Source organism: Leptodactylus fuscus, chromosome 10, assembly GCF_031893055.1.
Source record: "Leptodactylus fuscus isolate aLepFus1 chromosome 10, aLepFus1.hap2, whole genome shotgun sequence".
Taxonomy (NCBI): Eukaryota; Metazoa; Chordata; class Amphibia; order Anura; family Leptodactylidae; genus Leptodactylus; species Leptodactylus fuscus.
The window spans coordinates 59,414,046-59,436,049 of record NC_134274.1 but is presented as its reverse complement, the minus strand read 5'-3'; the positions used below and the strand labels follow the sequence as shown (position 1 = coordinate 59,436,049).

At 42.5% G+C, this 22,004-nt stretch overlaps 1 protein-coding gene across 2 annotated transcripts in view; it reads left to right on the top strand.

Annotated features, from left to right (window-relative positions):
• Positions 1–2,526: 2,526 nt before the first annotated feature.
• The window catches only part of MICU1 (mitochondrial calcium uptake 1), a 200,186-nt gene continuing 180,708 nt past the window's right edge, over positions 2,527–22,004 (top strand). For both annotated transcript variants that reach the window (XM_075258233.1, XM_075258232.1), the window contains exons 1-2: positions 2,527–2,681; positions 20,052–20,213. In XM_075258233.1, coding sequence (XP_075114334.1) covers positions 20,053–20,213 — 161 coding nt within the window. In that variant the 5' untranslated portion in view covers positions 2,527–2,681; position 20,052. The remainder of the gene's footprint in view (positions 2,682–20,051; positions 20,214–22,004) is intronic.

Genomic DNA, 22,004 nt, shown 5'->3' with positions numbered 1-22,004 from the left:
AACATGTCCCCACTACAGAATCACTAGCAACCTGACACATTTCAGAACAACAGGACTCACTTATTTGAGTGTTCATGTTATGGGTGATGGTGATGATCCTTTGCTGCTGCAACCTCAGGCTGAGGTTTAATCCTATGCTGTGTTTGGCATGACAATCCTCTCCTACCACCGTTGTTTGATTTGAGAATGACAAGAAGTTTCGGCAGTGTGACCTCGCCTTTGGTGAAGACAATGAGGAACCAAACAATGAACGTGCTTTCCTAGACCTGCAGGGCCACCTCCTTTTGCAGGTACCATAGTCTGTAATTTTGTCTAATCCTAGTCCCACACTGCAGAAAAAAACGCTGCGGAAAAGCTGCGTTTTTCAAAAACGTTCGGGTTTTTCAAAAACGCAGCATGTGAATTATAGTTGCCGAAACGCTGAGTATTTACTCCATAGATTTCTATAGAGAGTGTGAAAATGCAGCAAAAACGCAGAATGATAAATGTGTTGCGGAAACTCCACAGAAACGCTGCGGAAAAGCATTAAAATCCACAGACAAAAACTCACTGTTTTGCTTGGTTGAGGCTAAGGTTAACTCAAGCAAAAACGCGATGAAAAAGTCAACAGAAAACTCATATGAATTTCCACAACACAAAACTGAAAAACACGATGAAAACCACAAGTACATGTGCGTTTTTTTCCACAACATAAAACGCAGCGTTTTCTCTGCGTTTTTTTGTTGCATTTGCTTTGTACGCGCTCATTCTGAATGTGTTTTACGCTCAGAATGAGCTGAGCGTATCCGAAGTGTGAATGCACCTTAAGGGTGTTTCTTTTCAGGTGGTGAAACACCACATGCGGCTATAGCCAAATCTAGTCCCTGGCACCAATGTCACTTTGGGGTATGTGTGACACCCATTAATTCCTGTTACCGCACTGCAAGGAATTAAATGTAGCTGAAATTAGTCTGTATTTCTTTTACAGAAAAGTGAAGGTAATGGCGGCCAGGTACTAGATGCAGCATTCAGGTTCATAGTTTGTCACCATCCTACAGGTGTTACCTCTCTCTGCTCCCAGTCACACACATTTACCACTAATTGTGGGTTACACATGTACTTACATTGCTTCTAATGGAAAAGTACAGGTGTATGAAGGCAAATAGTAATAAACGCATGTGGCTGGGAGCGCAGTATGACAGCACCCCTATGTTACCGTTTGTGCTATGTAACTTTAGTGTAGGTGCCTTTAGCCTTATAATTATTGCGCGGCACTCCAAGGACCTCATCTTTGATTTTTTTCATTTAAATCGGCACGCCGAACAAAAAAGGTTGCCTACCTCTGGTCTAAGGCATACCTCCCAACCATCCTTGATTCAGCGGGGCAGTCCCGCTGTCCTGGCCAGCTGGATGTATGTCCCAGATTCAACTCATTTGCATCCTCTCCAGACAGAGATGCGTTGCATAAAATGGTGCAGCAGGGAATTATCCATACCCTGCTTCACTATTCATCCAGTTTCTGCTCTGGGAGCTGCAGGCCCCATGAAGGCTCCGGAGCAGCTAATGGAGCAGCCAAGAGGTGGCGTGTGTATTAGGGCGGGTTCACACCTGCGCCCGTTATGCAGGTTTCCGTTTCCGACAGAAGACGGAAACCTGCATTCACTGCCCGCCGGTGAGAGCCCGCGAGCACTTTGTGCTCTCCGCGGCGACACCGTTTTTTCTTTTTAATTGGACACAAAGTCCTGCATGTCCGACTTTGTGTCCAGTTAAAAAAAAAAAAAACGGTTTCGCCGCGGAGAGCACAAAACGCTCATTGGCGCTCACGGCCGGGCACCTTTCAAACCCATTCAAATGAATGGGTTTGAAAAGTGCCTGCCAGTTTCCGTCTTCTGCCCAGTTTCTTGGGCAGGAAACGGAAACCTGTATAATGGATTTCAGGCACTGGTGTGAACCCGCCCTCAGCTGGAGGCAGATTTTAAACTGTGAGGGCAACAAGATATGGAAATTATATTGTGGGTCAATTGGAAAGGGGCATTAAATGGGGGACTGTTTGAAGGGGGACATTAAACTGGATTGGATAATTCTACTTTTAGGGCAACTGGAGGGGAGAAATTATACTTTGGGGGCAACTGGAAGGGACATGAAACTGTGGGACCTTTGAATTGTACAGCGCTGCGGAATATGTTGGTGCTATATAAATAAAATGTATTATTATTTATTATTATTATTATTAATACTTCCCTGGTGACTGCAGGCTCCTGTGTGTTATGTTGGGCAGGCTATGAGCCAGCAGCTGTAATGGACGGGGGTAGTGGTGAATACAGGGAGCTGTCAACTCTGGAGCTGACCTAACAACTTCCACTGACTCTGGCCACGGCTGCTGTGAGAGCCGACGGTGAAGCTAGGGGGGCTCTGGATGTCCTGGCCTTTCACCCGGGGATGTAGGGAGAGGGGCTGAGGTGTGTAGGTTAGGACTTGTTCGCTGTCAATAAAGTTTTTTTTCCCTTACACCGTGAGGCATTGTGGGCAGTGTAGTTTACCCGTCTTCCTGGCTGTGCAGTTCCTATGTGGGCTGTGCTGTGTTACTCACAGTGTCTCCGGCTCTTGTGAGGAAACCTCGGTGTGTTTATTCAGTGTCCGGACCCACATTCGTGTTCTACAGACGACAGTGAGGGGCGCCACTGGACGGCTAGAGAGGCCAGGTGGGTAGTAATACACCCAGTAATAAAGAGTCCTGTCAGTGTTGTGTATACAGTGTGGGACACATCCCTGTATACTGTACGCTGTATGGATGTGTATGTCAGTCACTAGTGTAAGGCTTGTGGCTGCTGTATACATCATGTACTAGTTATAGGTCACTTCTTGGGGCTTACTGTACATTAGTTGTTTTTGTTGGGGGGGAGGGATTTAGGGATCTATATGTGACAATCCATCTTATGTCTGTAGACAGTGAATTATTAGGTGATATAAGGTCTAGGAGGCCACGTCTTCTGCCATGTTGTTAATGACTGTATGGGATTAAAAAAACAAAAAACTTGATAGTCTTCAGTAGTTGATACCTTTTTAATGGCTAACTCATAATGATGATAGATTAGACGTTTCGGAACCCATTGGCTAACAACGTACAAGAACGAACATTTTCCTTTAACTGTATGGAGTTATTGTTGTACAGCGTTCACATCTGTGTTTTGTGTGACAAAAAAGCAAAAACGGATTGGTTCTATAACAGACACAAGCAAAACCCGACGGACCGCATTGATTATAATTTTTATTTATTTATTTTAATTAAAATCATCAAATGACAAAAAGTTGGGCTTTGCAGCACTTTGGCAATTTTAGACAGATCTGCGCCGTAGACACCAACACAGATGTCAAAGTAGCCTTACACGTTTCTTCTGCGTCACTAATTTAAAGGGGTTGTCCCACGTCGCATACTCGCCAGTCTTCTCTGCAGCAAATTCCGGCTTTGTTGCGTCATTGGTGGGCGGGGTTACATATAGAGAAGTCGTCGCTTCTATGCCACTGGCCCTGCGTGTGCGCTGCTGATGCACTAGGCATCGGACGTACAGCCTTCACAATGTAATACAGACCCGGCATCCGCTGTAATAGAGAGGTGGATGCCGGGGAGGGTTAGACGCCGGCACAGGTGAAGCCACCAGCGGCAGGACCGATGCTGCTATTCCGCTCATAGGATCCTTGTGATGGGACAACCCCTTTAAGTGCAGGAACATCCCACTTTGGACTGTGTTCACACTAACTAATTTCTGTCAGGGAAAATGTGTCCCTTTGCAAGTCACCAGGTAACTGTTGCGGTTGGTTCAGCAGGGGTTTAGGAGGCTCCTTCTTGTTTTGTTATGACTTAAAGGGGTATTCCCATCGGAGGTAAACATGGCCCAGATGGGAATATGGGGATTTATTCACCTTTCCACCTGGTCGTAAATAGGAGTTACCTGGTTTCTGTAACTTTAGTAGTTGGGGTCAATGCACACCGAGATTTTTGGCGAGGATTTTGACGCTGAATCTGCCTCAAAATTAGCTTCCAAAAAAGGATCGCACTTAATGCAAACTCTGTGTGCATTGACCCTTACACTTAGCTTAAAGGGGTTGGCCACTTTCAGACCAATGTTGACAAACAAATGTACAATAAAAAGATATACAATTTTCCAATATACTTTCTGTATCAATTCCTCACAGTTTTCTAGATCTCTGCTTGCTGTCATTCATTCTGTTACTTCTAGAGGATAAAACTCTGACCATGGTCATGTGATTTATGGTTCATGGTCATGTGATGAGCACACAGGTGCACAGCTGATTACCAGGCAGCTGTCTGAATATTGTGCTGTGACTGTAACAAGCGGCACCGTGAGGAATTGATACAGAAAGTATATTGGGAAATTTTATATCTTTGTATTGTACAATTGTTTGTCAATATTGGTCTGAAAGTGGCCAACCCCTTTAATGTGTTGCACTATTTCTGTAACTTTACCTCTATGGGAGTTACAGAAATCGTTACATTTGGCTGTTTACATATTTCCCTTCTTTCCCATCACTTGGATTATTGTGTGGGGTTTTTTTTTTCCCCAGCCATACTTACTATGTACCGTATTTTTCGGACTATAAGACGCACTTTTTCCCCCCCAAATTTCGGAGGGGGGAGTGTGGGGGGAGGAGCGGATTTGCAGCATGGCCGCGCTACTGCCACCGCTGGTTTTCTGCAGTGGCAGGAGCGTGACAATCTGCAGGCCCCGGCAGCTAAAACACTCCCCGGCATCCGCTGGTCTATTACAGCAGATGCCGGGGAGTGTCTTAGCTGCCGGGGCCTGCAGATTGCCTGCAGATTGTAGCTAATCCTGTGTCTACACCACCTGACCTAGCTTCCTGCTCTCAGATAGGGGAGAGGAGCTGCTTTCATTTCTTCTGTTCTCCCAGTTATCAGGCTAGCTAATTCGGTTGTGTTCATTATGGCAGAGACAGGCAGTGTCTGTATGTAACACAGAATGGAGTTGCTGCTGCCTATACTTCATAGTCCAATATGGGTGGGCGGAGCTACACGTGAATTTGGGGGCGGAGCTAAACAGCAGGTTGCATATGAAACCCCACCCACCAAATGATGCAAGAAACTAGGAAGAAAAAAGATTTTACAGCAGTAAAGACTGATGAGTATGTGAGGTGGGAATACCCTTTAAGTAGAATGTTGTGTGTTTTAATATGGCTGGCATTCCGCGGAGACCCAGCAGGTATGGAAGCCATTCAGCTGCTGAGCTGCCGCCTTTTTTAAATATCCGACATCTGCCGTAATAGTATGCTGGATATCGGGAAAGGGTTAAAGATGATTAATTAAAGGTTTGTTTTTTTTTCTTTTTAGTTTAACCACTTCAGTACCAGGCCAATTTCTGTAGTACAGGATCAGACCCTTTTTTTATTCGTATATGTGGTTTTGAGAGCTACAACGTTTTTATCATTTGGGTTGTACTAATTTTGGCGTGTTTTTTTTTGTGTGACAATTGGGGATTTATTGCTACATCATTTCTATTTTTGAATGTTTTTAAATGTATTTTTTTATTTTAATACCCGAGGAAATATTAACAAAAAAGGAGGGAAAACGTGTCTGCGTTTCATGGTTCACTTTTTTTTTTTTAAATAGCAAAAAGTGCTACCAGAAAACTTTTTCAAATAATTTTCCCTCTTCATTTAGGTAATTTTTATTTTGTGTCATCAGGGGTGGGGCATGAACCTGTGATTGATGTGTGTGTGTGGTATTGGCATATTTGTTTTTAATTTTTTAAATTTTTAATTAAATTTTTATTTGACTTTTGTTTTATTTATGTATTTCTATTTCTACATTGTGTCTCCATAATAGACCTTTTGGGGCATCTGAACACTATTTTATTGGTGGGGGGCTGATTTCTCGTGTAACTGGGGATGATACCTATAGCTCCAGTTACAGGAAGAATGCAGCCTCATGCCCATGAGTGCTAAGCTTATCTGGGTTCTCTAGGACCCAGCAGCTGTAACTGATATCTGGCGGAGCACATGAATATTGGGTCAGAGGGGAGCTGCGCCATGGCGGCTCCCATAGTAATAGTGTATAACATCGTCTCTGCCTTCTCTAGAGGAGCTCTGACTGTAGTATCAGCCTGTTCCCTGCAAGGACGGACCCGTACCTGAACAAGAGAGGGAGTTCCCGGACGAATATAGTTTATTAAGCAGTCCAGAACTGATTAACAGTGGGTTCACATATAGCTGCCGGATCTCCGAGGACTCAACCAATCACACCGATCGAGGGAACTAACCCTCTTGATGCCTTGGCTAAAGTGGACTGAGGCACCATTTTCTTAGACAGCCTGTAATAGAAGTATAGGGATTTTACAATGCATTGCAATGCATTGTATTACTGATCAGACCCGCTGGGGTTTAAGACCGCTAGGGAATCTAGATATAAAAGTTTAAAAATAAATACATAAATAAATTAATAAAATATTAGAAGTTTATATCTCTTCCCCTTTCCCCAGATCAGATATAAAAATAAATAATGTTAATACACTTACACATTAGGTATCCCTGTGTCTGAAAATACTTGGTATATACATTTCTAAAAATATAAAAAAGTTATGGGTGTCAGAATACGGTGACTCAGAATTTTTTTTTTTCCAAAGTTTTGGATTTTAAGTAAAAAAAAAAAAATGGTATCCCTGTAATTATACTCCATTTTTTCCAGCTTCCCAGTACATTGTACAGAATATTAAGTGGTGCCATTACAAAGTACATTTTGTCCCACAAATAATAATAAAATAAGAGTAGTGGCTTTTAGAGGGAGCAGAGTTAAATTGAAAATCGAAAAATCACTGCAACTGGAAGGGGTTAAAAACATAAAGCATCCATGGAGATATTCTTATATAGTTCACATCACACACTTCATTACCCCCTTTGTTACGGAGACAATTTTTTTCATTTCTGTGCTGCCACATTCATCTTTTGTCAATGTAGCCTGTCAGGGTCTGGGGTTGCTAGGTGGGGTGGCATAGACACACAAGTCCAGTTTCTTTTAGTCCAATACAAAGGTAGAGTTTATTTTCACTCAAAAAGGTAGTGCAGCAACAAAAGGAAACAATACAAAAATAAATACCTGCCTGGCTAGGCTCTAACTAGGTTACCTCACCTAGAATAACAGACATCCAAAAAGTCAGTAGAATCATTCAGGACACAGCTCCAAGAATATGACCTCTCTGTCAGCTCTCCAGCCAGGCTCTGCCAAAGTGTTGCTGCTGGAGCTGACTTCTTAAGCCTCCTTGACGAGGAGACTCTCAACAGCTGAGTCGCTGCAGGAACATCCCCAAAGTGTGACCTGGAGGGGGGTGGAATGACAGGTCTGACTACCAATCCTACCTGTCATTCCTAAAAATCCAGCCCAGTACTGAGCATTTACCAAAATGCTCAGCAGACAAAAGTTGTCTGCTGAGAACAAACATTCCTGGAGTTTTCTCATCTCACCCACCTGAGTAGTCTGGGTAAGAGGTACACCCCCTCCATTACCTGACCAGCCATCGGCTTACAAGCCGTACAGTATGAAGATGAGTTTTTGTCATTCATCATGTGGTTAAAGTTAGTTTATTATATGGCTTTTGGCAATGTATTATTATATGGATTATGGCGATCGGGCTGTGGAGTCGGTAGGCCAAACCTCCAACTCTTGACTCCTTCATAAATGATGATGATGATCAGTCAGAAGCAGTAAAGCTCCTTTAATTCATTAAAAAGCTAATGATTGAAGTACTTTGAAGGTAAGTATACAACACACTGTACATATTAGTGAAGCTGGAGTGGGTAACTTTTTACCAAATCTCTCCTCAGCTATAATTCCTCCTTAAGGCTAAGGACCCACGGGCCGTAAACACAGTGCTAAAGCGCGGCGTGATCGCATTATGGTTCTTTCCGTAGCGCTTTTAAGAGAAATTTCACAGAGTTTTCCTCTGCGTACTTTCTCTTAACATTATATTTACGGGAAAGCCACCGGTGTTTCCGTAGATATAATTGACATGCTGCGATTTGCAAAGCCACGCTGCGATCTTTTCCGCAAAGTGGGGATGGGATTCACATGAATCCCATCCACTTTGTGTTAAATATCCATACCTGGCTCGCCACTGTTAAGGCTCGCCACTGTTATATCTTGTATTTGCCGGTGAGACTTGTGTCCACTGTTAAATATCCTTCAAATTGTGGGATAGACTTGTGTCACGTGTTGTAGGCCTTATCCACGATAGGAAGAAGTCAGCTTGTTATAAATCAGTGTAGAGGTTTATTAAACATCTTGAAGGAAAACACAGGAACAGGGAAAATGTCCAAATAACACAAATATCGGTCAATTGTCAATAGCTTACATCTTCAGAGAAGTTAAATCATCTGGATATCCTGTAGTTACAGCTTGGTTCATGCTTGATCATCTGGTCTGGTCATCTGGGATATTCACGACATCTTGTCCAGGATGACAGAGAGTGATAGCAGACAGACCTGCCATAGATTTCCCATGGATCCCCCCCATGGATGACGACGACGACGTGTGTGTCTGTCACTCATTTATGTTCATGAGAGTGGGTGTTACCTTCCATGTTACAGCTATGTAAGGAGATTTCTACTATGGTGTACTCTAACCGCACCCATGTACCAGAATATAGCAGTATATGATGTCAGTAGAGTGTTAACCCCATGTCTGCTAGAGAATATTGTAAATATATAATATTTAACACTTTGCCTGCACTGTACAACGCCGTGATTTTTCCCGCAGCGTCTCCACTGCAGGCAAATCGCGGCATTTACATCCTGTGGGACCCCGGCCTAAAACTCCAATTGGAAGAATGGGAGGCAGAAAATTACACTTTTTCTGTTTGTGTGGAACTTGACGCAGAATTTGTCAATTTGCATTTACTCATATGACTTTAGAAAAGGTTTTTTTTAGATAATGATTTGTGATAAATGTATTGCATGTACTATCTATGTAGCCTGATTATTTATGTCATGGCAATGAAAAACCTGATGTTACCGTTTTACTGCAGTAAATTTATTTTTAACTAGTATGAGCCATTTGTGAAGGAATCAGGGTTGCTTCAAACACATCCTTTTTTACACCTCATGCACACACACGTTTTTATCTTCAGTGTTCTCTTTTTTAAAAAAAAAAATTAAAAAAAATAATTCTACTGGTAAAAGGCTGCCGTGTATTTAAACACCCATTTTGGGGCAGTCTCTCTGATTTTTTTTCCATCAAAATTTCCCTGGTTGTCGTTTATTTTTTCACTGATCCCATAGACTTCAATAGGTCAAAACTTATGAAAAACGGACGGAAGTAGGACATGCTGTGTTAGAAACAGAACGGACATGAAGACTGGAAAAAAAAATGCATGTGCCATTTACCCTACAGATTTGAATGAGTCAGTTTTCTATCAGTGAAAAAAATGAATAGAAGAGTGAAGATAAAAATTGATGTACGAATGAGACTTTACTTGCTGCGAGGCACTGACTGCTAGAAATCTCTGAAATCCAATCTACCCAACCCTGATGAAAGCCCCCATGCCAGTGTTATCAGACAAGCTACTACACTCACCGGCCACTTTATTAGGTACACCTGTCCAACTGCTCGTTAACACTTAATTTCTAATCAGCCAATCACATGGCGGCAACTCAGTTCATTTAGGCATGTAGACATGGTCAAGACAATCTCCTGCAGTTCAAACCGAGCATCAGTATGGGGAAGAAAGGTGATTTGAGTGCCTTTGAACGTGGCATGGTTGTTGGTGCCAGAAGGGCTGGTCTGAGTATTTCAGAAACTGCTGATCTACTGGGATTTTCACGCACAACCATCTCTAGGGTTTACAGAGAATGGTCCGAAAAAGAAAAAACATCCAGTGAGCGGCGGTTCTGTGGGCGGAAATGCGTTGTTGATGCCAGAGGTCAGAGGAGAATGTCCAGACTGGTTCGAGCTGATAGAAAGGCAACAGTGACTCAAATAGCCACCCGTTACAACCAAGGTAGCCAGAAGAGCATCTCTGAACGCACAGTACTTCGAACTTTGAGGCAGATGGGCTACAGCAGCAGAAGACCACACCGGGTTCCACTCCTTTCAGCTAAGAACAGGAAACTGAGGCTACAATTTGCACAAGCTCATCGAAATTGGACAATTGAAGATTGGAAAAACGTTGCCTGGTCTGATCAGTCTCGATTTCTGCTGCGACATTCGGATGGTAGGGTCAGAATTTGGCGTCAACAACATGAAAGCATGGATCCATCCTGCCTTGTATCAACGGTTCAGGCTGGTGGTGGTGGTGTCATGGTGTGGGGAATATTTTCTTGGCACTCTTTGGGCCCCTTGGTACCAATTGAGCATCGTTGCAACGCCAAAGCCTACCTGAGTATTGTTGCTGACCATGTCCATCCCTTTATGACCACAATGTACCCAACATCTGATGGCTACTTTCAGCAGGATAATGCGCCATGTCATAAAGCTGGAATCATCTCAGACTGGTTTCTTGAACATGACAATGAGTTCACTGTACTCCAATGGCCTCCACAGTCACCAGATCTCAATCCAATAGAGCATCTTTGGGATGTGGTGGAACGGGAGATTCGCATCATGGATGTGCAGCCGACAAATCTGCGGCAACTGTGTGATGCCATCATGTCAATATGGACCAAAATCTCTGAGGAATGCTTCCAGCACCTTGTTGAATCTATGCCACGAAGAATTGAGGCAGTTCTGAAGGCAAAAGGGGGTCCAACCCGTTACTAGCATGGTGTACCTAATAAAGTGGCCGGTGAGTGTATTTCCTGTAGACATTGGTGAATCTTTATGGAGGTTTCTTGCTGAACCCCAGAATTCGGTGCCAAGAACAGGATAGGATTACACCTTTCCCAAGACTTAACCTCCTGTAGACTATACAAGTCCGGATGGTCCACACTTAACCCTGCAAGGACACTTAATACCCAAATGGGGTCCAGCTATTAATACAGCCAGACCTCCTATAGGGAAGGTGGCTTATTACCATTCTTGCCTTACCAATTGCTGTATGCTTATTTGTGGGAGCCACCATTATACGACTCCACTTCTGGCCATGGTCACAACTTCCGGGGGCTGAGAACTGTATGAGCTGCTATGTCCTAGAGGCCCCACAACAATAAAAATTACTGTAACAATTATTTAGTATGGTTTTGTGCTGCTATTATTATTAATAATAAAATAATAACAATTAATAATAATTAATAATAATAAAACATGTGAAGAACAGACATTTTCCCTCTTTTTTTTTTTCTTTAAATTTTCCCGAATACTAAAAGAAAGAAAAACATGGAAAAATAAAAGCATAAAAATAAAGCTCTATTTATCACCGAAAAAAAAGACACAAAAAGCATTCAAATAACCTAAAGGAAAAAGCAATGATAACACTCAAAACCACATGTCAAAATGTTGCAAAAAGTTCTGTGACTGAAAACCTGTTTGGTACATGTGAAGGGGGTGTTGTGGCACCCTTGGATTTCTGCAATCCTCATTCAGATTTATAGGATTGTTGGAGGAATGCCTGCAATAAACCTGCCGCATGTGAACATACCCTTACCTTACTGGATCTGGTCCTGGCCTTGGTACTAAGTACACAATTTCTGTATGGATCCAGAAACTGAAAGCCTGACTGAAGGGAAAACCACTTGGCCCAGAGAAGGACAGACCATCTCTCTAGTACTAGTTACCGGATGACTTTGTTCGCTCATAAGACAGCATGCGTTGGGGTGCCACAGCCATTCTATCCTGATCTTTACTCCTTTTACGTAAATGCTGCTTTATAAAAGAACATGAAGTTTATCTGTATATTTTAGCTTTCCCCACTGACCTCTTGCATGTGTTAAGTGCTATTACCTCGATGACTTTGTGAAATTGTATTTTCAAGCCTCTTTCATTGGGCATGCTGTGAATAGCGGGTGCAGTTCTCATTAAAATGCTAAAGTATTACTATAATAAACTGTCCCCTACCATAGTGTGTATAGGTGCCAGCAGCAAAGCATATTATCTCTGCTGTATGAAGTCGCACAGATAACTCCAATTCCCATTTATCACAGAGCCTCGCCACTTAACTTATCCATTAGGGAAATCCCTCAAAACCTCCATTAACCTTTCCAACAAGAACAACCTTTCAAGAAGCTGTCTTACCTGCTGCGAATGACAATATTTCTGCTAGGCAGTGTAAGCTTCAAGTCTCTGTTCTCATATGTGTGGTTTTTTTTTTTAAAAGAATTTATATTCTATTTTACCATAAAACGAAGGACTATATATGATGATGATAAGGTCATAGTGGCGTTTATGACTAATTGACCAATAATCTTGGGTAACTATTGTCGTCCTAATTAATCAGGCTGAGTGCCAGGTGGTGAAGAAATCACACCACTCTGTGTATTGGTATTCATTCTTCTCTCAGCAAAAAATGTATGCTGACGCACTTTTTATTGAGAGCACAGGGTTAAATAGTAGCAGAGAAAGGAAGTGATGTAACAACAACATAAGTTTTCATATTCATTCCTGATTGGTATGGTACATCTCAATCAAACAGAAAAAGTTTTAAGCAGTGCCATATATATCCAGCTGCTCCCGGTCCTGCGTGGTAACCTTCGGGAGCTGTCTTGTGGCAGCAAGCCAAGCATTTGTTTTTCTTGCACCCATCCTGGATGCGGTGCCATCTTATCATATAACATTATATCAGTTTCAAGCATAAACAACTATATCTAGCATTCGGCTTTAAAGGATAACAATGTTTTTACAATGATAAAGGGTTTTTTCCACTAACAGCACTTATTCACTATGCACAGGTTACAGAGTCCCCTCTGTAGTGCACATGTATGATCACTGCCCAGTTACCTTTATGGAACTGTCAGTACTTATCAGTGCCATAGAGGTGAATAGAGGGTTGGCCTGGCATATGTACTATCACCACTCTATTCCCTCCATGCCACGTCCAAACATTCCTTGAGGCTAAAGTGCCACATACCAGGTTACAGCAAAAAAACGCTCCAGAGTTTCTGCTTCAATTATACCTACAGGGAAACCGCCAGTGTTTCTATCAATATAATTGACATGCTGCGAAATCCAAAAAAATGCAACATTATTGGAAATTGCAGCATTTCCGCTGTGCATATTTTTCTGCAATATGTGGATGGGAGAGAGGGGTAATAGCGCTGTTATGCCACGTGACTGCTACGGTCCAATAACAGGCCATCAGAGGTCCCTCAGAAGGCCCAAGGAAAAAGGGTGCCCACGATGTTGGTTATGTTTGATCACCTCCTTTGGTAGAATAGGAGAAAAACAACTCTGAATTGTTATGCAAATGAGGCATTTGGGGCTGGTCTTCAGACCTGGGAGCCCTGCTCTTGCTGCTCAAGTAGGATGGGTCATGTTCTAGCAGTGTACAGGGTGGAACAGGCAGGAGATGTTAGGAGAAGTTCTCCTGGGAACTGAAGGCCCACCCCCATTGCACCAACTTCAGATTTCTCATTCTCCAAACCTACTAAAGTGACATACAAAATGTATGATGTTTATCACTGTAATGCATTCTGCAACACGGAAGTAATTCCCTTAAAAAATCTTATCCACATTGCAAATTGCAAATTTTCTACTGCAGAAACTGTGAAAACATAAAGACTGTAGGGAAAGTTTAGAAGAGCCCTAGCAAATCCATAAGAACATCTATAAAGGCTTCCAAGAATAAATGCCCAACCCTTTATTCAGTGGTCAGTCTATTGTTTGTTCTGTGTTGCGTGTACATAATCCTTGCAGGTACTAGACTATTTTAAAAAACTCTACCAAAACAGTAGTTCAGAAAATTTGTATTTGACTGCTTTTCAATCTATTCTACCCAGCTAACAGCCCGGATATTGATTCTTTGGTTCAAAACCGGAGTTTCAAAATGTCTTTTTATTTATTTTTTCTTGTTATTTGGCATTAGCCACATCCTGTTTACAATGGAGATCATTTATTATTTACTGAATCAGCTTCTGAATGTCCATGAAAAGTAATAAATACAAAATATTATGGAGTAAAAATTTATTATCTTAAAAGTATATGGGTAGATGACAAAATTAGGTGTGGATTATCATGGGAGAGGAATAAAAGTATAAAGACGGATGGCACTGCTTCTTTTTATTTTTAATATTTTTTAATCCATTAATTTTGTCTTCAAAATCTGCATAAAAAAATCTTAAGGTGTATCTTTAGGGTGGGTTCATGCAACCATTTTTTAGTGTCCATTGCTCTCATCCATCCAGAGCAACGGAAATTAAACCACAGATGCAGATGAATCCCCCTCGGCCTGGTGTCCCCCATGTGAAAGCTTTCTTCCGTCACGGACAATACCGTAGTTTCCGGTAGTCTGGTGCGCCTTATATATGGAAATCTGCATGCCGCTTCCATACATTGCAATGGGAGCGTGCTATTCGAATAGTATTCGCTCATCTCTAACTTCAATTGTAACTTCTTACAATTGAAGTTAGAAATGAGCGAATACTATTCGAATAGCACGCTCCCATTGCAATGTATGGAAGCGGCACGCAGACTTTGCCGGCGGTGGCCGCTTAACTCCTCGCGTGCCGAGCGCTTCCATTCATTTCAATGGAAGCGTGCCATTGAAATGAATAGAAGCGGCTGGCACGCGGGGGGTTAAGCGGCCGCCGCTTTCAATCACATATAAGGCGCACCGGAGAGCGCTGCGCCTTATAGTCCGGAGCGCCTTATATATAAACCTAGACAGGACTATAAGGCGCTCATGGGTAATGCGCCTTATAGTCCAGTGCGCCTTATAGTCCGCAAAATACGGTAATAACAGTAGTAATAACAGTAGTGTGAATATACCCTTCGAGTTGATTGGGCCAAAAGTGAGCCAGAAATGTTTGTAGGAACATAAAATCATTTGTGAATAGTTCATTGACTTGTGTAAATAGACAATGAAACTGTACAGTATGAGGGACAAGCATTTTTGCAAAATTCTGATATAAATGCATCTTCTCTGCCTGCCCTAAGGGCCTATTCACACAGTTCTACCCTTGAAACTCTGTTGAGGTACCATTTATTTTTCCTGCACTGACCATGACCATGTGAATGCAATTTTCAGAATTGTGATGCACCCGAATGGTGAAAGGTTACTACAGTATTGACATAAATCTATGAGTTCATTACAGTAGCGATCTGGCCATTGAGGAACTCACTGCATCACACCATTCACACGGTGAAAATAAAGGAAGAATTTCTCTTTATTTTCCGTCTGCCAGCTTTCCGCAGTGTCCTGCTGTGATTTTTGCCTCCCTTTGAAAATGATGGCAGGCAAAATCTGCTGATGATTTGGGGTTGAATCCGACCTCAAACAAGTGTTAAATTCTTATGTGTGAATCCCCCTACCTGATTATAATGAAGTGAGTTCCATTCATACAGCCAGGGAATACAGTCAGAACATTGACAGTCAATGTAATGGGAGTAAGAGGAACCCCTATTGTGGAGCTAGGTGGGGAGTCCAACCCCTGAGAACCACGCTGATCTTAGATAGTTATGGTGTATCCACAGGATAGGTGGGAGTATTCTTTAAAGGCAGACTATCACTAGTCTTGACATGTCTGTTTTAGTAAATACATCCAATTCCCATAAAAAAAGCAATTCTGTAAATCGGAATTGAGCAGTTCCTATTTATCTTCCTGGAAATGTTTGAGTAAATTGACAGCTGGGCCCTCCCATTTGACATGTGGTGGTGGTGTGACCCTGCACATTCTGATAGGGACACACTCCAAACTAGTAGCATCCAGTTGTTCAAGGATTTTTTTGCACTTTTATATTGATGGCCTATCTCCTCTGTGCCAGTGATATCCTGTTCATCCTGTTACATGGCACATCAGTAGTTCAATCACATTCAAGTGAATGTGGCTGTGCTGCTATATCAAACACAGCACTCAATAATATGCTGCTGCCTTCAACCAGCTAATAAGTGGGGTTCCTGGTTATCAGAACATGGATCACATATTGATAACCTATACAAAAGACGGATCATCACTAAAGGAAACCTCTTTAATTTACTCATTAAAGAAATGGCAAAATTCAGAGTTATTTTATGGAGAATTCAGGTATTTACTGAAATAGGCATGTTAGAAGAGCAGACAGGCGAGCTGAAAAAATAATTTGCTTATGTCAAAAAAGAGCGCCACTCTTGTACTTAGGTTGTGTGTGTTACTGCAGCTCAGCTGCATTCACTTCTTTGGAGCAGGGCTGCATTATAAGTCCTATTTTTTCTAATCCTTGAGAGATCCTATAATGTATAACATGTGTTGTGATTATAGATTTATGTATCATCACACTAAACATAACATCACTAAACCAGAGGTGACGCGCTTCTGAACTTCTTTTTTTCTTATAGTGGATCAGTGAGCTTCAGATCTGATATAAATGCATTATTGTAGATCATATCGATGGGAAATGTTTTATGTTTAAAGATAAAAGCATTCCTATTTAACACTGGCATGATCTGTCCAAAGCTGCTCCGTGTTAGGCTTAGCCGTGGTCTTTACTGCATTGCAGAAATTGCTACCAACTAGCAGCTGCCAGCAAATAAATCTGCCAGCGTATTAAATTACTGGATGAGACTAAAAAGGAGATTCCAGGCGGGCGAGAATGACATTGACAAGTAAAGGGAGAGCTCTGGACACGTTAATAAAAACAAAACGTCCGCTGGTGAAAGAATGAGTGAACAGGGACATGGACATGACTGCAGTCACCATATAAATCATAACCATAGACCCTGCATTATCGACCCGGCAGGAAATTGTAGGCAGAGGAATTTACATGCCCTACTTGTAGATTCGCTTCCCTTTATTAATGAGGTAATTAAAAAATTGTACAAAATCTAAGAGTATAACAATATACAATAACCCAATCCCTTGCATGATATAGCTGAGCAATATACAATACGGTCCGAAACAGTACCGGTAGGTAAAATGCTGAAATATATTAGGACTTTCAGGACAATGACATTATATTCTACTAAATGCTACAACTAAAATTGTCATTAATGTCATAGTTCAGCTGCAATTGCTGTGTCATCTGTTGCCTCAGGTGCAGCTGCCGAATCCCTGAGAAAGGCTATGCACATAAGATTTCCCTCCCTCTACCACAACCTTGTGGAAGGTAGCCTCCTATAAGCTAAAGGGCTTATCCTCGGACTTTAATTTAACTTGCTTTCTCCAGTCATTTGTTCATGCTGCTCCTGGGCTTGTTCTGACCCTGGGTCATATGAATGGAACCTTCCCTCCATCCCCTGAGTTTACAGGTAGCTTTATTATAGTCTGCCAGCCTCCAAATCACAGGTAACTACTTGTGAAAACTGGAGATGAGGGGAAAGGTGGAGTAATACTGACAGCGAGGGCTGGTTTCCATCACATAACCCAGTGTTGGAACCAGTCCAGAACCCCCAGGTCCTGTTCGAACAAATGCCTAGAGGAAGTAAGCCAAATTAAAGTCCCTGGGCAATTCCTCTAATGGCTGACTTTCAAGGAGCCTTGTGACACGATTTTGATTATGAGCAAAAACAGAAGAAACTCCCATTTGCAGAGAGCTAGTTTAGGGTTCTTGTCATTTGTTAGTGCAGAGCAAGGTACTGGGTGGCTAAATGAGAAGCCATTGATATAGAGGTACCATGTCTCATTTTGGTACTCCGACGTGGAGCTAGAACCTGAAACCGCTGTCTGCAAATTGGTGTTCTTCCTTTTGAATGGGATTTTCTGCTTTGACTTAAATCCCAAATCATGACACAAAGCTTCTTTAAAGAGGACCTTTCAAGTCTTCTGACGTCAGCGGTATTATATATTGCTAATGGCTCCTAATGGCTAAATCTAATGTTGACTTTTCTCTTCTTATTCTTCTGGACCTCTCTGTAGCTTTTGACACTGTTGATCATCAACTCTTCCTCACTATGCTCTGCTCAGTCGGCCTCAAGGACACTGCGCTCTCCTGGTTCTCCTCTTATCTCTCAGACCGCACCTTCAGTGTATCATTTGCGGGCTCTGTTTCCTCCCCTCTTTCCCTTGCTGTTGGTGTTCCTCAGGGCTCGGTCCTAGGCTCCCTGCTCTTTTCTCTCTACACAGACCCATTGGACAAACCATCACCAGATTTGGCTTCCGGTACCATCTTTATGCTGATGACACCCAATTATACACATCTTCCCGTGATGTCACCCCTGCACTCATACAGAACACCAGCAACTGTCTTTCTGCTGTCTCTAATATCATGTCGTTGCTCTATCTGAAACTAAATCTCTCTAAGACTAAACTACCGCTGTTTCCACCATCTAATAGATCCGTCCCTGATATATCCCTTGCAGTCTCAGGCCTTACTATAACTCCTAGGCAGCAGGCCCGCTGCCTCGGGGTCATGTTTGATGCAGACCTTTCCTTCACTCCCCATATTGAATCACTTGCACACTCATGTCACCTCCACCTCGAAAACATCTCCAGAATACGCCCTTTCCTTACCAGAGATACACTAAAGACACTTATTGTCTCTCTGATTCACTCTCGCCTTGACTACTGGTAACTCCTTACTAATCTGTCTTCCCCTCACTAAATTCTCCCCTCTACAATCTATTCTGAACGCAGCGGCCAGGCTCATCTATCAGTCCAGACGCTACAGCGATGCCTCCGTTCTGTGCCAGTCACTACATTGGCTGCCTATTCATTATAAAATAAAATATAAAGTTATCACCCTCATCCACAAGGCTCTCCATAATGCCGCACCTCCCTACATTTCCTCCCTCATCTCTGTCTACCGCCCAACCCGTACTCTCCGCTCACTCAATGACCTAACACTTACATCCTCTATTATCAGAACCTCCCACGCTCGTATACAAGACTTCTCCCGAGTTGCACCACTTCTCTGGAATGCTCTACCCCGGACAATCAGATTAACTCCCAATTTCTACAGCTTCAAGCGCTAACTAAAGACACATCTTTTCAGACAGGCCTATCACAATTCCTAATGTAAACCCTTCCATACCATAATTAGAATCCCCAAAATTTAACCCTCCTCTGTCCCCGCTCCCACATTTCCCCACATGATATGATGCCATTTCAGGCTAACTCTATATGTCCAGGCACCATCCACATTAAAGTTAAAGGTCACGACTGGTGACGGCTCATAAAGTTTTATGTTTGTGTAATGACAGTAACCTCGATTACAAAATTTTCTGACCTCTGCATAAGCAATGCCGCCCCTGATAGCTTTTGTGTCACCCCCTCTACCTCATAGATTGTAAGCTCTTGCGTGCAGGGCCCTCAGTCCCATTGCCTGAAATGACTTTCTTTGTAATGTATCTTTCTGTCTGTATGTGAACTCTACTAATTGTACAGTGCTGTGGAATATGTTGGCGCTATATAAATAAAATTAATTTTTTATTATTATTATTACTAGAAAGCTGATATCTTTGCCGGTATGTGCTCAGTGCTAGAGATGTTGGTGCCATTAGTTTCGGCACCGATATCCCTCCACTGTCAGAAGGGTGGGCCTTACTGCTCAGCGTTTTCGCACAATGCAAGTCTATGCAAGAGTACTGTCAGGGGAGTGTTCCTCACAGCCCAGAAATGACACTGCTCTTCTGACTGTGGAAGTATATACCTTCTGAAACTAACAGTACAGATATCTCTGGAACTCGGGAGCTACAGGCAAAGCTGAATTCACCAATATTATATACTGCTAAAAAGCTAACAGTGCACTGAATTCAGCACATGATCCGCTTTAGTGGTATATAACACCGCTAATGTCAGAGGACATTTTTTTCCCCACTAATAAAAGTGTTTCATATCCTTTCCCAGAATTCCTTGAGCATGAACTGCATCTAAAAACCCGAAAGTGTGTCCTTACGCTAAATGTTCTCTGTAGGGCTTGCACTATATTTAGCAGCGATTTAGTTCTTGAACCTGTATGAACTTCATAAGAAGGTTGTATGCTGTCAGACTTTTCTGAATCCTGTGATTCATTCAAAGTAAAATATGTTTTTTCTTCTGTTATTTAATAGGATGTTTCGCCTTCGCTTCTTGCCAGCAGTGGCAGGACTGGCAACTGTGTCCCGGCGGTACCATGGAGTAGCTAATCCAGTGCGCAGCAGAAGAAGATTTATGCTTGCTGCCCTTGTAGGAGCTACCGCAGTGTCTGCTAGTGCTGGATTACTCTGGAAGAGGTGAGCGGATGCTTTGTTTTTCCGTCCTAGGTGTCTCCTAATTTTTATCTGGGATCTTCAGTTACATGACATGTACAGTATTTTGTCAGCAGTGCAGAAATCCTTGCCTGGAGTCCAAATCAGCAGCAATTTCTCTATTCTGACCAGGTCAGATGTTATATTAGAAAATGGGCATATATATACTATTTAGCATTCACTATACAACCTACAACATGAATATACTACTTGATATTCTCTAAAGTAATTTTCTTTTCTCAAATAGAAAAAATATTCATATTGCACAATGGGATGGCGTCTCCTGCTTTGGTATATCACCTACTTTCTTTGTTTTCCACAGAATAAGGGAGCGTTCACACTACCGTGTCCGACAGGTAGTGTCCGCTCCTAGTGTCTGCTCAAAATCTGGCACGGACATTAGGAGCGGACACTAGCTGTGTCCGTGACACCTGTCATTTATTTAAATGGGCATCGGGTGCGTTCTTTTGCACTCCATGCCCGTCCTTCCCTGTCCGCAAGTGAAGATGTCCGACTTCTCAAGCGGACAGAAAAACCCGACATCTTCACTTGCGGACAGGGAAGGACAGGCACGGAGTGCAAACGAACGCACCCGATTCTCATTTAAATAAATGACAGGTGTCACGGACACAGCTAATGTCCGCTCCTAATGTCCGTGCCAGATTTTGAGCGGACATTAGGAGCGGACACTACCTGTCGGACACTGACGGTAGTGTGAACGCCCCCTTAGTCTGCCAAATTTGGATGTATTTCTGCCAAGTAGGATGCATCATTGTATAGACAGATTTAACATTCCAGGTTCTAGGAAAGTTGGATGAGGCATGTATGTGTGTACACAACTGCAGATTTATTTAGGCTGTCCTAAATCCATGTGCCTGCTGCCAAGACAAACCTATACAGATAAATAGACATGATTTTCAGATGCAAACATTTGTGCTGCAAAGCTGCCACATGTGCATATACCCTTATGACCACCATATTGGTCAGCAGCTCCAGAAATGGAGAACAATTTTGAGAAAGAGATGAGTCAGATTTATCTGTGTTTTGTTTTTCAAGAATTTCTCAAGGTAACAACAGCTCTGTCAATATAACTTGGCAGCTTGTCCCAAATCAAAGTATATTTCCATGTAAAACTCTAATTTTCAGGTTATGAAGAATCAATTGCATAATGAATATGTATTTTCCTGTCTGAAGCTTTGAGTGTTACAGTGTTAGGGCTCATTCACACTACGTAAACGCCAGCTTATTCTGAACGTAAAACACGTTCAGAATCAGCGGCGTATAAAGCAGTTCCCATTCATTTCTATGGGAGCCGGCATACGGGCGCTCCCCATAGAAATGAATGGGCTGCTTTTTTCACTACGAGCACTCTCATTGAAGTGAATGGAAAGTGCTCGCGTGTACGGCTCGGCATGAGCAGAGCTTGCCGTATACGCCGGCACTTCCCATTCACTTCAATGGGAGTGCTCGTAGTGAAAAAAGCAGCCCATTCATTTCTATGGGGAGCGCCCGTATGCCGGCTCCCATAGAAATGAATGGGAACTGCTTTATACGCCGCTGATTCTGAACGTGTTTTACGTTCAGAATAAGCTGGCGTTTACGTAGTGTGAATGAGCCCTTAAAGCATCAGCATTAGGGCATCAGCATTTTGTTGTGGATTTTCGCCGCTGAATTGGCGTAATCAGCAAGGAGTCTTGAGCCGCGTCCTGCTGCGATCTCTGCCTCCCATTGAAAACGAATAGGAGACAGAATCTGGGTGGAATATGTCTCGGATTG